This window comes from Hyla sarda, chromosome 11 (genome assembly GCF_029499605.1).
Source record: "Hyla sarda isolate aHylSar1 chromosome 11, aHylSar1.hap1, whole genome shotgun sequence".
NCBI classification, from domain to species: domain Eukaryota; kingdom Metazoa; phylum Chordata; class Amphibia; order Anura; family Hylidae; genus Hyla; species Hyla sarda.
Genome location: NC_079199.1, coordinates 28,255,942 through 28,273,526, shown reverse-complemented (window position 1 = coordinate 28,273,526; position 17,585 = coordinate 28,255,942). Strand labels below are relative to the sequence as shown.

Genomic DNA, 17,585 nt, shown 5'->3' with positions numbered 1-17,585 from the left:
TTGCAACTTGTGGCGGTTCCACGGTATATAATGGTATTTCGTTGATGTCCCGCCCCGGCCAGTGATAGGCTGAGCCCACTGTCATGTAAGAAGCCGGCTTCTTACATGACAGTGGGCTCAGCCTGTCACTAGCCGGGGGCGGAACATCGCTCCAGCCGGTGCTAGGCTGACATAGGTAAGTTTTTTAAAGTTTATTTTGTTTAATCTTTTGCAGCCCGGACATAGGGATACAGCGTACAGCAGTGGTCTCCAACCTGCGGACCTCCAGCTGTTGCAAAACTACAACTCCCACCATGCCCGGACAGCCGTTGGCTGTCCGGGCATGCTGGGAGTTGTAGTTTTGCAACTGCTGGAGGTCCACAGGTTGGAGACCACTGGCGTACAGTGAGTTCCAGCGCTCCGGCCCGCAGCAAAGAGGAGGGCAGTGCTTGCGGGTGACATATGTGAGTAGTACCCTGCTGGGCTGATCATTATTGGGGGGCAGCAGAACAGCGCTGGCGGGTCACATATGATTAGTTCCCCGATGTAGGGGCAGCGCAGCGCTGGGCTGATAATTCATTCCCGAGGGCGAGGGGCCCAACCGGTATGGGGAAAAACTCATATCGTGCAGCCCAAAAATTTCGGTATTCGGTATGAACCGGTATACCGCCCAGCCCTAATTTTATACCCAGGTCTAAAAGGAAATTGCTCAGGAGTAAGATACACCAAATTTATTAAGAGGTGTAAGCTATGAGCTGTAGTAGCTTTCTGGCATAAGTTATGTTAAAATCATGTTCAATCTGTTAAACCACACCTCCTCCTGCTGAGCTCCACCCACCCTCTAAAGTGAGCGCAGCTGGCCGTTCATGTTAGAGATTGGTGGGGGTCATCGATCAAACCTTTGACATGTCAGTACCCTTTAAGACATTATACACCTGATGGTATGATCTTCCTATGGTCCTGCTGTATTTGTGTATATGCCTCCAGCTTGATATAGACCTTGGTGCTCTGGCATAGATGAAGTAATCTGTATGCAATTCTGGGAGTTGTAGTTTTGTAACAGCTGGAGACACACTGTTTGTGCAACAATTCTTTGGTTGTCTAAAATAGTGTTTTCACAGTATTGATAATTGAGCTGTTCTTAAAGGAGCTGCAGTACCTCACCTGCCTTAAAGGAGTACTGTAGTGAAATAAAACTTATTGGGGGGGGGGGGGGAGCAGAACAGCGATAAGAGAAGTTATAGATTGCGGGGGTCTGACCGCTGGGACCCCTGCGACCTCCTGCAGGGCACCCCGTCAGTCCACAGGAAGGGAGAGTGCCGACCCCTGCAGGAAGCTGTGGTCAACAAGACCCTTTCATGTATCTCTATGGGATAGATGGAGGGGGCATGACGGCCACCGCTTTGTGCAGGGGTTGGCAAGCCCCCTTCCTGCGGACTGCCGGAGCACCTGCAGGGGATAGCAGGCGGACACCCTCAATCTATAACTTACTTTGGATAGGGGATACGTTTTATTTCACTACAGTACTCCTTTTAATAAAACTATACAATTCTGTAAGTTCATTGCTTACTGTAACCCCTTCCTCACTCTATTATTTCTGCTGTTTCTTGCATTTATGTTTACATAGTAGCTTGCAAAAGCCAATGCATCAGTAAAGCCTTCTTCCTCCACATGCTACCTCTAGAAATGTACTGTAACTTCTACTCCAACACAGTGGCAGCCTGTTCAGCCCAATGTAATTTCTCCAGTACTATGTTATGGCATAGCAGAAAGGAGTAGGTGCTGTCCTCTGATCAGCCAGGCAAGTAAGGGAAAGGAAGTTCCTGGGGGGTGTACTACTGGTAAACAACACAGCTCTGGTCCTACCTCCTGATAGGTAGAGATTGATAAATAACTGCACCATGGGGGGGGCTCTCAGAGGGGCATTACATCAGTCAGGTTTGGCAAATTACTACTCTGAAGGGTTGAGGCAAAACAATGCATTTGTATGTTTTTTTGGTTTTTGCATTTGAAATGTTGCTAAATTGTTTTTACATTTGAAATGTTGCTAAATTGTTGTACATCTCTAATGTACAAACAGTAACCTTTCTTTTATAAAAATGTATCTCTTTTTATAGAAATCATGGCTTATAAAAAAAAAGACCAATAGAGGTCCCTGTACCATCCAGAACATAATCCTGTCCAGCTGCAGCATTATCTTTGTTCTAGCTGAAGCACAGGCTGGGACAAAGTCCAGGAAGTGAGGACGGGACTAGCAATCCTGTGCCCACTCCTGTCCTATCAGACTGCAGCATAAAAACCAGAGAGGAGGGGGTTACAGAGCAGCCTGCAGTGATTGGATGAAGAGACCCAGCACAGCAGACTCGGGGAGGAAATTAATGCATGGTGAGTGAGGGTGGGCTCAGTTCTTGCCTCTGACATGCCCCTTTCTTAGCAGTGGATGTCAGAATAAGTGAGCAGCAGAACAGGGGTTTGTGAGACAAATACAGAAGATAGACATATAAAAGACGTGAAGAATCTGCATGACCTAGTGAGTAACATATAGAAGCATTATTTTTTTTCTGTAATATGACTGGTATGCTTTAAGCTACTTCTCTAATTCAACCTAATGTGGCAAGGTGCGTAAAATAATGACTAATGTAAATTTAATAGTTTAAAGAGTACCTGTCACCAAACTAAACTTTTAATATATTGTTCCTTATGTTATTATAAGACACTTTTTGCTATTTACATGCTGTTAAAATGCTCATCCTTTTATATGTTTTAAATGTGATTGAAAAAAATAGCCACTAGGTGGCTCTGTTCTGTTCCCAAACAGTTAATTTGGTCTCCACTCAGGAAGTGTGTGTGCGGGGCATGGTGAGGCACAGCTCTCCCTGCTGGGGAACGCCCACTTTCTCCTGCCGGGAGCTCACATAATGTGAGCAAGGGGAAAGGCAATGATACACAGCTTTTTAAAGCTCAGATTTTTTTTTTTTTTTTGGGCAGGAGGGGAATTAGGAGTATTTAGTGAAATATAATTTGAGTTAGTTTAGAAAATATAGTTTGATGACAGGTACTCTTTAAAATCCAAAAAGTAGTACGATAAAATGATTGTCCAGAGCCATTTTTTTTTTTTAGGAATAATTTGGAAAAAGCCAAGGCATTTATTTGATGTTACATTACATGCTTGGTCGAATATGTCAATCTTCACTTATCATTCAAACGTATAAATATATATACAGGTAAATGTACTATACATATATATGTCTTCCCATAAAATATGAAACACTGTAGATGCTCGTAGTGATTAAGGCTATTGGGGGGGGCGAAAAGCAAATATGGGTGAGCCATTGATAATCCTGGTAAATATTTTTTTTTTATCTCTGGCCATTTTTTTTAGACAGAATGTCAATTTTGAAAAATATTAGAAAATGTAAAAAAAAAAAAAAAAAATTTCCTTAAAATTCTCCGTGGTACGATTTCGGTAAACAATTATGCACATTCACTATTGTACTACAGTGCTTACACTGTGCTGGAACGTTACTGCCATCTAGTTGCTGTTTTGTATTTTGCAGACAAGCAAGTGGCTCGAAAGCGGCGTTCCTCAACCTGTGGCGTCTGTTGCAAAACTACTAAAAAAAAAATTATAATTTTGCAAAATTTTTAGAGCAATAGGTTGGGGAGCTTTGCTATATAGCATTGTTTCCCAACCAGGGTGCCTCCAGCTGTTGCAAAACTACAACTCCCAGCATGCCCGGACAGCCTTCGGCTGTCCGGGCATGCTGGGAGTTGTAGTTTTGCAACAGCTGGAGGCACCCTGGTTGAGAAACACTGCTATACAGTATAATGTATCAAATATTTATACATCAATAACTTGCAGATGGTAAAGCTCTTTATAGGTTGACAGTATATTTCTTACGCCCAAAGTCGGACGGTTTAAGACGAGAATAAGATTTTGCGCCCATATTAGGCATACCAATACCGTGGATCTAATGACCTGTACTGAAAGCATCGTAGATCACTATAATAAATTCATTTTGGGTCATTAGATCCACTTTTGGTGTAGGGATGGGCCAAAGTAACAACCGTAGTAGGCTATGGTCATATGGCAGAAAGAATTTGCCCGTTGCAGCAACGTCCTATTGTTTTCCATGGGATTCTGCAGCGCTGTGCACATGGCGGAATTTCTGCGTGGAAACATCTGCCGTGGAAATTCCAATTGCGGCCTCCGCAGAAAGAATGGACAGGTCGATTCTTTCTGCGGAATCGGCAATGGAGACGGTACATTTCCGAGTGGTCCTAGTGCCGGCATGTTCTGCTGTCACCCACTATCTGCTGAATGTCCGGAAATTCCACCATGTGAACGCAGCCTTAGACTTATCTAAAAAGTCGCCTTAGGACCAGGATCTGATCCGAATAGCGGATACTAAGGGTTATGGGGGAGATTTATCAAAGCCTATGCAGAGGTAAAGTTGTCCAGTTGCCCATAGCAACCAGTCAGATTGCTTCTTTCATTTTCTTTTTTTACAGGCCTTCCTAAAAATGAAAGAAGCGATCTGATTGGTTGCTATGGGCAACTGGGCAAGTTTTACTCTGCACAGGTTTTGATAAATCTCCCCCATGTGACTACATCCTAAGGTTGGGTTCACACAGCGGAAAATGTGCGGAATGTCCCTACGGAAAACACGCACAAATTTCGCCATGTGAACAAGCCCTAAGGGCTCATTCATACTTCTGTACAGCAGTTCTGTAGTCAATAATTGAATTGAGGGAAAAAAAACGCATATTTTTTTTTTTTTCTATAGTATTTGTTTACATTTTTCTTATCCATTGTTTACCAACATTGCCAAAACAAAAACACGAAACAGTATGGTTTGAAAAGAAACCACTAAGAACAAAGTAAAGAACAAAAATCGATACTATACGGGAGCAAAAAAGATAACAAATCATTCGTGTAAAAAAAAAAATGCGACGAATCCAATATTTTCATACGGACGTGTGAATGAAGCCTAAGGAAGGCAAAAAGCGCTTGTGGATTCTGACTTATATTGTGTCATTTGTGTAAAGGTCTTAATGAAAGCCTATAAAGACGGATAGCTTAGATTTTACAAAAAATAACAACACGCTGTGACAATGATGCCAGGTTTTCGGATATCTCTACAGGTAATGTGTGTAGCAGATCATCGTCCCCCCCTGGTAGAGAGGTGAACATTTGTAAGCTGCCTGTTTAACAATTTAGGGGGTTTTCCTTCTTCTTCCTCACTTCTGCGAATCCAGGTAATCTCTGCAGATTCCACGAATAATGCTGGGAGCGATGTTCTCCAACCCTGGGAATTCTCTGGTGAAGAATGTGTGGGAATTCTTGGGTTCAGATGCCATATCCTTCAGGTCTTCTAAAGGTGCCCATGCAACACCCACGGTATACACAGTGACTCCTGTATGTGCAAAGAGAGGAGAATATATGGGTTATAACAGCTTGTTGTCTTGTACAGGTGCCTCCTCTTAAAGTGTACATGTCATCAGCAAAAACTTTTTATATAATTTAGATAATACCATTATATGTATATTTGTAATATACATTGGTTACAAAATGTGTATATTTTTGGGTGAAAAAAATGCTGCAGCAATTGCCTGTGTCTCTCTATGAGGAGACAAATACAGGAAGTGTGGGTGGACAAGCAGGACTCTGCGCTCCCAGAGGACAGGCGGGGCTCTGCGCTCCCAGAGGACAGGCGGGGCTCTGCGCTCCCAGAGGACAGGCGGGGCTCTGCGCTCCCAGAGGACAGGCGGGGCTCTGCGCTCCCAGAGGACTGGCGGGGCTCTGCGCTCCCAGAGGACTGGCGGGGCTCTGCGCTCCCAGAGGACTGGCGGGGCTCTGCGCTCCCAGAGGACTGGCGGGGCTCTGCGCTCCCAGAGGACTGGCGGGGCTCTGCGCTCCCAGAGGACTGGCGGGGCTCTGCGCTCCCAGAGGACTGGAGGGGGCTCTGCGCTCCCAGAGGACTGGCGGGGGCTCTGCGCTCCCTGAGGACTGGCGGGGCTCTGCGCTCCCTGAGGACTGGCGGGGCTCTGCGCTCCCTGAGGACTGGCGGGGCTCTGTGCTCCCTGAGGACTGGTGGGGCTCTGCACTCCCTGAGGACAGGGATATGTATATGTGAGTATATGTTAATAAAGACTTGAAGACTGAAGAATATGGTGAGTGCCGACTGCATTATTCTACGCTCTTGATGATATATCTGCACTCATTTTCGTCTGAGCACCACATTGTTCTCTACCAACAATAGCCGTGATTCAAAGTCAGAATTACATACCTCCATTTACACTCAGTGCTGGACTTATCTGTATGGTCTATGTTGTATTGTATTATATAAAACGTTTTTCGTACACTTTACGTAATTGCAAGCTATGTACAGTATTGTGGAGTATGCTGCCACTATATAACTTAAGGCAGTGTTTCCCAACCAGGGTACCTCCAGCTGTTGTAAAACTACAACTCCCAGCATGCTCAGACAGCCTTAGACAGTTGTATTTAGGCTAACAGTGTCCATCCTCTAGCAGATATGGTCTGCCTGCCCTGTTTTACAGACTGTGTAAGATAAATTAATATATTTCACATATATTGTTTCTAAACAAAGTCACAAGGGGCACTAGAAGTCTTGCTTTCTTAAACTTACAGTCCATGCAAACTTATTTTATTAAATAGCAGACTGTGAAGAGTGATTTATGTCGTGTGTTTCAGTCACAATACAAAATATTAGCCCATTCATAAAAATTGTATAACTAAAAAATAATAATTATATCTATATATCTATATCTATATCTATATCTTATATATACACAGGTGTCTGAAATACAGCATTCCCTAAAAACAGTGTGTGTAATGGAATGTTATAAAATTCTAAATTCGTAATCTAGTTTAACATTTTGTTGCTGCAGTTATCTGTCATTTACCTGCTCTGTGTGCCGCGATGGCCGGACCCCTGACGTCATCATATGACTGCCCATCGGTTATAAGAACCAGGAAGTTCTTGTTGTGTCCTTCCTTGGTAGGTTGGAATACGCTGCGCACAGCAAAATTAATGGCATCCCCAGTAGCTGTGCCCCCACTCATGTACCGGATGTTGTAAATGGCTCGTAACACGTCATCCTTGTTGGTGTAGTCGTTCAGACCGAACTCTAGGCGTTGGTCGTAAGTGAACTGTACTGCAGCAGCTTTTGCACCCACGTCAGAAACCTCGAATGCGCGCACAATGTTACTCATGAATTCCAACATAAGACGGAAATTTTGGTCACCAACACTACTGGATCCATCGATCAGGAAAGCGATGTTGACGGAGTTGTAACAGGTCTTGCTGCAGAAGAGCTGCTCGTGTGTGCACAACTTTTGGGCCAGAGGCTTTGCGTACTTTGTGGTGCCAAACCAGTTTTGCATGTGGAAGGAGAAAAAACTGTTGTTCCTGCAGACAGCCTGGAAAATAGAAGGTGTGGGGATTCTATTGTCAAACTATTACTTTTTATACAATATCCATACCCCCTGAAGACCATGTGACTTATGACATATTGACTCTGGCCGCATGGAATTCTGGGAAAGGTCAAAGGCAACAATACAAGAAAAAGACTACACTATAGCACTTGCGTGTGAATCCCATGCATGAGAACAGGACAAAGCGCAGGCGCACGGTGGTAATAAATAGAGATGAGAGAACTTACAGTAAATTCGATTAGTCACGAACTTCTCGGCTTGGCAGTTGATGACTTTTCCTGCATAAATTAGTTCAGCTTTCAGGTGCTCACGTGGGCTGGAAAAGGTGGATACAGTCTAAGGAGACTCTTTCCTAGGACTGTATCCACCTTTTTCAGCCCACCGGAGCACCTGAAGGCTAAACTAATTTATGCAGGATAAGTCATCAACTGCCGAGCCGAGAAGTTCGTGATGAATCGAATTTACTGTAAGTTCGCTCATCTCTAGTAATAAGACCAGATTACAGAGCATTATAACTTGGCATCATGTGCTCAAAGGCTGAAGAAATAAAAAACCTGAAATAACCCTTTAAGTTAGTGCTTGGCAATGGCACCCAGGCAGCATTCTTTCTCAGGAGCCAGACCTGACTAGCAGAGTCCAGAGAAGCGCCTCCTTATGACAGTGAGGAAGCAGGGACAGGTGAGTATCTTTTACTGATGTAGAGGGCACTACGATTCTCCAGGAGGCATATTCTATATAATTTAAAGGGGGCACAAGATCATTAATAGTTATTCTTGAGAACATTATATAATCCATCTCAGGCCGCTCAGCGTGTAATAAAATTGCCATAAGGGGCATAAGGGAATTACAGGGGCACTGTGTGTATTATAATTAACTCTGGGGGCATGAAGTGCATTATAATTTCAGAATCGAGTACAGTGGTCCCTCAACATACGATGGTAATCCGTTCCAAATGGACCATTGTTTGTTGAAACCATCGTATGTTGAGGGATCCGTGCAATATAAAGTATAGGACAGTGGTCTACAACCTGCGGACCTCCAGATGTTGTAAAACTACAACACCCAGCATGCCCGGACAGCCGTTGGCTGTCCGGGCATGCTGGGTGTTGTAGTTTTACAACTGCTGGAGGTCCGCAGGTTGGAGACCACTGGCGTACAGTGAGTTCCAGCGCCGCCGCCCGCAGCAAAGAGGAGGAGGGCAGTGCTTGTGGGTGACATATGTGAGTAGTACCCTGCTGGGCTGATCATTATTGGGGGGAGCAGAACATGCTGGGAGTTGTAGTTTTGCAACATCTGGAGGTCCGCAGGTGGAAGACCACTGGTATTAAAGGTGGTACTCATGTGTTCCCGCCGCTCCGGACCATCGCCGCTCGTCACCGCTGCCCTGAATGTTGCCGTCCATCGCTGTTGCTGCGTCCCCGGGGTGTCCCCGACGCTCCGGCAAGGCCTCTGCTTCCCCGGCATCCTCGCTCTCCGTCGCCGCCATCATGCTACACACGCCGCTCCTATTGGATGATGGGACGGCGTGCGCAGCGACGATGGAGAGCGCCGACGATGCAGGGATCCCGAAGAGGACGCGCCAGAGCCCCGAGGACAGGTAAGTGATCGTCAGCGGACCACACGGGGCACCGTAAACGGCTATCCGGTGGCAGCTGAAGCAGTCTGCGCTGCCAGATAGCCGTTTATGCGATGGCCCCGACATACAAAAGCATCGTATGTTGATGCTGCCTTCAACATGCAATGGCCTCTGACAGGCCATCGTAGCTTGAAATGATCGGATGTCAGGGCCATCGTAGGTCGGGGGGGTGGGTCACTGTAGTTCCATTTTAGTTGACAGTGGGGGTGATATTCAAAGAATTTAGTGACTCTTTTTTTTTTTTTTTTTTGCTTTTAGCTGCACCACATTTGCTTAAAATGTGGCACACGCGATTAGCGCCACATATTCAGATATATAGCACCTGCATTAGTGCCTTGTTAGCCAATGTTTATTAAAAGGGGTGGGGTGAGGCTTTTTGTGCTGTTAGCATCACTTTCTGGTGCACAAGGTGTCCCAGCGAATACCAAGTATACCTGGTATTAAGTGACAACAAAGACGTGGTCTCAAATGGCTGGAGGTGCTTAACCCCAGATGCAGTTGTGCATTTATGCTGGGGGGAGCAGATCCTTTTCTTGTGGTCTGTTGCTAGGGGCGATCCCCAGCATAAAAATGCATACAATGGGGGATGCCTGCAGAAGACTACAAGTGCCACAATGACATCCTATACCAGATGTGGATGTGTAACAATTAGAATACAATACAGGAATTTAGGTGCACTACTGTGGTAGATGTAAACAATGACATTGGCTATCCCTCAAACTGATGTTAAAATTGAGATATTAGCCAGTATATCCTTATATGAAGGACATACCAGAGCCCGCACACCAACGCCAAGGTTTCTCAAGTGGCATGGGACCTAGCAATAAACCTACCTGTGGATGATAAGCAAAGCAATGACAGCAGCATTTCAGCAGCATTAGGTCCGACTCACAGCCTCCTCCCAGTTACCCCCAGTGTGGCTGGCCACACATACAATGGGAGGAGGGAGACAGACTACAAGCCCCACCCACACCAGAATAAATGCACAACTTCATCTGGGGTTGAGCACCTCCTGCCATTTGAGACCACATCTTTGTTGTTGTTTAAATCTTATACTTGGAAGTGTATAAACTCCACATTTAATTATGTGATCACTGTCTAGGCAGCATTAAGGTTCACCTGTGAGGCCGGCAACATATCAGCCGACTTGGGTGGGGCTTATAGTCTGCCTCCCTCCTCCCATTGTATGTGTGCTCAGCCACACTGGAGGTAACTGGGAGGAGGTTATGCTGCTGTAATTGCCCACTGGCCCCTGTTTTGCTTATCATGCACAGGTAGGTTTAGTGTTAGGTCCCGTGCCACTTGAGAAACCTTGGCGTTGGTGTGCAGGCTCAAGTATGTCCTTCATGTAAGGATATACTGGCGAATCTCTAAATTTTAACATCAGTTTTGAGGGTTAGCTAGTGTCATTGTTTACATCTATCACAGTAGTGCACCTAAATTATTGTCTGGTATTAAGTGATTTGCTATTTGCCCCAAATGTTCAAATAACCGAACACACTTCTGAAAATGAGGCGCTGTTAACACTCCTTGAGGTGCAAAATAAAGAGTCCTAATTAAACAAGTCTTTGAATATCCCTGCCAACCCCCCCCCCTCCCCCCTCCCGTGTGTATTCCTATTTTCTCTTTTCCAAAGTGCGCAGCTTGTTTCATCACTATATTCAGGGGGCACAGCATGTGGCAGTATGAAGATGATGGCGATCTTCTGTCACAGGAAAGAGTCAAAGATGTCTGTGTGGCAAAGAGTGCAGAGGTGGGAATGGTGGAAGTGGGAAGTCATGGCGGTTTGCCCAGATGAAGAAGAAAAGTAACCATTACAGAGAAGACATCACTTAGGAGTCACTGGATGTCATTATATATTCTCCTCTGTGTCTCATCGCACTGCATTTACTTATTTCACCCATCTTCATGGCAGACATTACAGCTCCCAGCAGACCCATCTGATAATGCTGGGAGATGTAGTCTCACATGGTAAACACCTTTTGTAGCACACGATAACCTGACGTGGCAATTTATATATTTGATGAGTAGAGTCAAATTTTTTTTTCATCATGTACTACACCGCGGGCATCTACCGCACCAAGTGGGAGACCTGTTAATACTTTCTCAAATGTTTGACTTTTTCTTACCTTGTCTATAAATGCCACATCTTGCACCATTCCTAGCTCTTCTGGGGCTGGAGGAGCCACAGACACAATGAAGACATTAATGCCGAATTCACGAGCTATTATACCCGCCTCTTCAATGTTGTCAGATGGCCAACCATCTATGAACACCACCATTACTTTTGGGATTCCTTTTCGCACTCCATTTGCATTAGTAAAGAAGCTTTGGGCAGTGTGTTTTATGGCCTTTCCTTTCCAAAGAAGATAAAAATGAAAGTTCATCAGAAAGTTAGACCTCTCATTCCAAAAAATACATAAAGAGAACATGAACGAGCATATTGTGGTCAACAGACTTACCTAGTACCTTGTAAAGAGCTGCAGGTGCCTACACTTAGGTCATACTGAGGTCATACCTTTGTTTTCTCACATGGCCCTTTATTAAAGGAGATATCCAGCCAATATATATATATATACGCTTACCATGACTCCACAAGGCATCCCAACTGATTTTCAAAATCAGCCCCCATAGCCCCCCATAAACATAGCCCCCCATAGCCCCCCCATGTACTGTTTAATGCTCTAATGCGCCTGCATGAGCCTCTATGCAGGTGCCACCTAGCAACGGATGCTTTGTGTACACCTACAGGACCTATACCACATGATCACGATCATATGATCGCTGCATGAAGGTGCGCATTACTGCGAGATTGGACGTAACTATATGTCCGCTCACGTGCCGGATCCGCCCACAAGCGAATTTCCTGTATTACGGGTGCCCGCGACATAGGACGCAAGCCATACGCGCGCTTCGGGCGCACAGGTATGATGTCCGCTACCATGCAGCATTTGCATCCCTAGGTTATTTGTTACAACACCTTGTACTGATATAACCCATTGGGTTTATACTATATATATTTCTATTAGCATTTGTCTTTTACTTATCTAGATTACTTGCTGTATGCACATGGTAATACCAGTGCATCTATATTTGATGTTATCATCCCTCTCGTCCTCCACTTTTCTACCTGTACAACCCATCTACCTCTTTTTTTTATTTTTTTTTATCATGTGTACTAATAAAGATTGATAATTTTTTTGATAATATATACCCTTGTCTTTTTGTTTAGTCTCTAAAGTTATAGTTTAGATATATAACTGTTTCATGTGCAGCTATATAAAGGAAATTTATTTTGGCTGGAGTTCTCCTTTAAGTTCTAAAACTGCACTTTTATAACTGCATGTTATATAGCTTAACATTCTAAAAGATGGCACCAAGCCGCAGTGGCACACCTCCTGCCATGCTTTCATTGATTTCATGTGGGCAGGCAAGGCAGAGAGAAGCAGGTGCCATCTTGCCAAATGTTAAGCTGTACAGTAGAAGTATAGTTTTATAACTTAAAGGACAACTGCAGCTTAATATACACTTATCCCCTATCTACAAGATAGGGGATAAGTGTTTGATCGCGGAGGGTCCGACCGCTGGGACCCCCCACGATCTCCTGTATGGGGCCGCGGCTGTGCCGCGGCTCTCCCGTGCAGGGGGTGTGCCTGCCGCAGCATGACACTGCGGCCGGCACGCCTCCTCCATGCATCTCTATGGGAGAGGCGGGGAGGCAGCGTTCGTGGCTCCCCCATAGAACTGTATGGGGACGGGGAGGAGACGGGGCGTCACCGTCGACCTCTAGGTCAACGTTACGCGCCTTATCGCTCACTATGAGCGCTAATGGCGGCGCCCCATTAGGGAGATCTCGGGGGGTCCAAGCGGTCGGACCCCCCGCGATCAAACACTTATCCCCTATCTTGTAGATAGGGGATAAGTGTATATTGCGCTGCAGTTGTCCTTTAAAGACAATGGGGGACATTTACTAATCTAGTCTATTCTGGGTATGCTTATAGACCAGCGTATGTGGTAGTCTCCTGTCTATTGTGCTCCTAATTTATCATAGGTCTCAGAGCCCTTGATAAATTCTGTGCTCAGACTTCAGGGTCTACAGCTTAAACTGCATTTAGACCGGCTCCAACATGGTCTGACATTTCACCGTATTTTGGGCAGATGCGACTTGTCGCACAAAAGTCGCACTTGATAAATTCAGCACCAATGCATTTCCGTCTAAACTAGACTTGCATGCGTCATGTTCTAAAAATCCTCTACAGCAAAAGTCGCAGAAAAGTCGCACATATTTAGACTGCGACTTTCTGTGCGACAAATTTAGACAGGAAAAAACAGTCTAAATCCTTTGATAAATCTCCCCCAATGTAATGTCAAGATTTTTTTTTACTGATCAGAGGCTAATACTGAAACATTCTATTTTCTAATCTGTTTCTATTTTCTGATGGTAATTTTTTAAATTTATTTTTCGTACATTAATATGGGGGCAGCTATGTTGCCTGAGCCATTTTTAACAACTTATAGAGATGCTTTATAGCAAGCCCTATGGACATAGGCAGGAGCTATAACAGTGACATGTTTTAAAAATAAGTTTTTGGGCCTACTTTGTGATCCTTGAATATGTAATTCCACAAGGGGAGGCTGGCTGAGCTGTGAGCATCATCTATTGTCTTCTCTATCTACTGGTGTCACCTTTCACTGTAATGCTGTACAGATTACTTTCCATCAGCCTTCTCCTTATCACAGACACAACAGGATGCCTCAGCTTAGTTATAGGCTTGGTAAACAGAATGAAAACTGTAAATGTTCAGGATTATTTTATATTCTAGATAGTAAAGTGGAAAACTAGAGAAACAAAAATGACCAAAAATTCCGTTCTACGTAAAAATGTGTCGTACAGAGTGGCGGACACCTGCATTTAGACAACTGTACCTTTGTTTCCTTTGATGGCAGTATATGAATGTGTCATCATAAAATGACCTATTGTTTAAAAAAAACTGTCAGTTGCAAAACATTTTGATATATAATGTAGCTAATAACATTATACCGGTAGGTCTTTTTGTAATATACATCGGTTGAAAAATGTGTACATTTTTAAGTGAGAAAAATTCTGTCTTGTCCCTGCAGCTATTGCCTATGTGTCTCTGTGCAGAGATAAAATATAGGAAGTAAGGGCAGGATAAGCAGGGCTCAGTGCAGGCTCCCAACTTGTCAATCAGCCTGCTGTGTGAGTTGGGGGGGGGTGTCGCAGAGCCCCGCTTGTCCTCCTTGCGCAGAGCCCCGCTTGTCCTCCTTGCGCAGGGCCCCGCTTGTCCTCCTTGCGCAAGGCCCCGCTTGTCCACATTGCGCAGGGCCCCGCTTGTCCACGTTGCGCAGGGCCCCGCTTGTCCTCGTTGCGCAGGGCCCCGCTTGTCCACGTTGAGCAGAGCCCCGCTTGTCCTCAGCGCCCCGCTTGCCCCTTCCTCACTTCCTGTATTTTGTCTTCTCACAGACACAGAGCCCCTCTTGTCCTCCTTGCGCAGAGCCCCACTTGTCCTCCTTGCGCAGAGACAAGCTTGTCCTCGTTGCGCAGAGCCCTGCTTGTCCTCGTTGCGCAGAGCCCCGCTTGTCCTCGTTGCGCAGGGCCCCCCTTGTCCACGTTGCGCAGGGCCCCGTTTGTCCATGTTGAGCAGAGCCCCGCTTGCCACGTTGCGCAAGGCGCCGCTTGTCCTCGTTGCGCAGAGCCCCGCTTGTCCTCGTTGCGCAGAGCCCCGCTTGTTCTCAGCGCCCCGCTTGCCCCGTCCTCACTTCCTGTATTTTGTCTTCTCACAGACACACACAGGCAATAGCTGCAGGGACAGCATTTTTTTTTCATGACAAATATACGCATTTTCCAACCAATGTATATTACAAATATACATATAATGTTATTATCTACATTATATTAAAAAAGTGTATGCAAATGACAAGTACACTTTAAACAATAGATCAATTTCTGATGACACATTCATATAGGGCCGTCAGAGGAAACAAAGGTACAGATGTCTAAATTTAGGTATCTGCACCTCTGTACAAGGTTCAGAGCTGACAGATTACCTCTAAGGGGGAATATTTATGGCAATGGAAAATTAGAGAAGTTGGCCATCACAAACCAATCGGGTTGAGGTTTTCATAGAATGAAAGAATGGCCTCTAAAAGAATAAGAGATGTAACTTAATCGGTTGCCATGGGCAGCTGCTCCATATTACCCTTACACCAGTTTGACTAATATCCCCATTGATGTCTATTACATGTCACAGTATTAGCAGCAGTTATTTGCATGCGCCCATCACTCCCATTATTAAAATTAAGTTCACGCCCATCTGACTGATTCTCTAAATTGTCAGACAAACTATAAACCCTTATATCTCAGGAACTGAAGGGTGTTTTAAGAAAATGTAAAAAGGTCTGTGATCGGGGCACCATAAGCTATTTATTAGCAGCAAAGCAATTTTTTAAGACTTTAAGACCCAATTCAGTATAGCTTCATCTATATCTCTGCCCGTTCATGGGATAATTCTACCGACCTATGTTGGAATTTCCTCCCTTGAAGTTGATTTCCTTCACTGCGAACACAACATCTTTTGCTGAAGTGAAATTTTTCAGGTAGAACTCTGTTTTCGGGAGCTCGCTTTAAAAAAGAACGAAGACAGAGCAGCGTTATATTGCAAACTAAATGTTTATAGTGAATGCTATGACCCATTTACTGTATTACCTATGATATTATGGCATTTTACCTGGCTTGTACCACTCCTACGTGGGGTCCGTCTGTTCCAATCCCCAGCATTAGGGCCACTTTAGCCACGAAATTCTTTTGAAGGTTGAAGCGACGCTGTCCGATGTTGTTGCTGCCATCTAAGAGAAAGGCGACTTCTGCTTTGCAGTCTGTGTGTGTGAAATGGACAGGAAAAAATTGTTATACACATATGTATATAGCTATGTTTTCTAACCAATGTGCCTCCAGCTGTTGCAAAGCTACAATGCCCAGCATGCCCGGACAGCCACTGGCTGTCCGGGCATGCTGGGAGTTGTAGCTTTGCAACAGCTGGGGGCACCCTGGTTGGGAAACACTAGTACATAGGATCATAATCTACAAAACACTTAAATGAACACTTCTAGTCAATTTGGTTAGACTTTAACTTTCTGGCACCAGTTGATTTAAAAAAAAACTTTAACAGATTTGTAAATGACTTCTATTAAAAAATCTTTACCCTTCCAGTACTTTTTAGCAGCTGTATGCTACAGAGGAAAGTCTTTTCTTTTTTAATAAATTTTTTGTCTTGTCCACAGTGCTCTCTGCTGACACCTGATGCCCGTATCAGGAACTGTCCAGAGCAGGAGAAAATCGCCATAGCAAACCTATGCTGCTCTGTACATCAGGTGTCAGCAGAGAGCACTGTGGACAAGACAAAAAAGAAATTCAAAAACAAAAGAATCTCCTCTGCAGCATACAGCTGCTTAAAAGTACTGGAAGGGTAAAGATTTTTTATTAGAAGTAATTTACAAATCTGTTTAACTTTCTTGCACCAGTTGATTTAAAAAGCTGGTAAAGGTCTATATTCTCAGGGGTCCCAAGCCAAGAATTGCAAAAAAGGGCACCAATGAGTAACACTGGCTATGAAGAATGCCTGTTATTGTTTTCCGAATCTATCCATTACATCAGAAATGTTTAATAGAAAGCAAAAGAAGAACAGACCCGACCCGTTTATTCCGTTTCCATGATGTGTAAAGTATGATGGCGGTTTTCAGTATTGAGCCGTACAAAGACAAGAAGGTCAAAAGGGTCTACAGGAATTCCATACAGAAGGTACCCCCTCATACATAGTAGTTGGGGCATCAACAAAGATGTCATTGTTTCTCTCATAGTCTACAGAATTAAATGGGTTTGCCCACCTCAGGTTTTGTACTCCCAGAATTGCTCCGACCCGGCTCTCACTTCCTGGTTTGGGTGGGACAAATTAGATATGCAGTTCAGGCCACCAAGGCTCTGGTGACTTCATCACTGCTGGTCTGAACTCCCGATGCTGCTATGATAATCCCCCATAGCAGCATCGGGACATTGACAGGCTTGCTGCCCCACCACCTGCAACAGCACTGGTACATTGGATCAGATAAGGAACCAGCATGTATCAAGAACACTCCTGAGATTTCCGCCACCCATCCCACTCCTGCTATATGCAAAGAGAGGGAGTGACATAAGCAGCCATGGCCACTGCTTCCAGAGTCAAGTGGTGGTCAGTAACCTAGGCAATGAGCAGTAAAGAGGAAAAGGGAATTTTTTTTTTATATTTGCATAATTGTTTAACTTTCCATGCTGTACAATTTAGCATCTGAATATGGAGATAAACATACACCCTCTTAAGGCTGTTGCTTCAGCATTTTCTACTTCCTATAATGTACTCTACCTTTATTGCCCGTTGACTTCTCTGGTGTCTTCTTTTGGCGCCGGGCTAGAGAAACGACAAAATGTAATACTTAAAAGTCATGTTGTCTATT

The 17,585-nt window shown here is 44.6% G+C and overlaps 1 protein-coding gene across 7 annotated transcripts in view; it reads right to left on the bottom strand.

Annotated features, from left to right (window-relative positions):
- Positions 1–4,926: 4,926 nt before the first annotated feature.
- The window catches only part of COCH (cochlin), a 68,881-nt gene continuing 56,222 nt past the window's right edge, over positions 4,927–17,585 (bottom strand). For all 7 annotated transcript variants that reach the window (XM_056545804.1, XM_056545803.1, XM_056545805.1 and 4 more), the window contains 6 exons: positions 17,495–17,539; positions 15,827–15,974; positions 15,617–15,720; positions 11,207–11,433; positions 6,910–7,426; positions 4,927–5,396 (listed from right to left, as the gene is read on the bottom strand). In XM_056545804.1, coding sequence (XP_056401779.1) covers positions 5,221–5,396; positions 6,910–7,426; positions 11,207–11,433; positions 15,617–15,720; positions 15,827–15,974; positions 17,495–17,539 — 1,217 coding nt within the window. In that variant the 3' untranslated portion in view covers positions 4,927–5,220. The remainder of the gene's footprint in view (positions 5,397–6,909; positions 7,427–11,206; positions 11,434–15,616; positions 15,721–15,826; positions 15,975–17,494; positions 17,540–17,585) is intronic.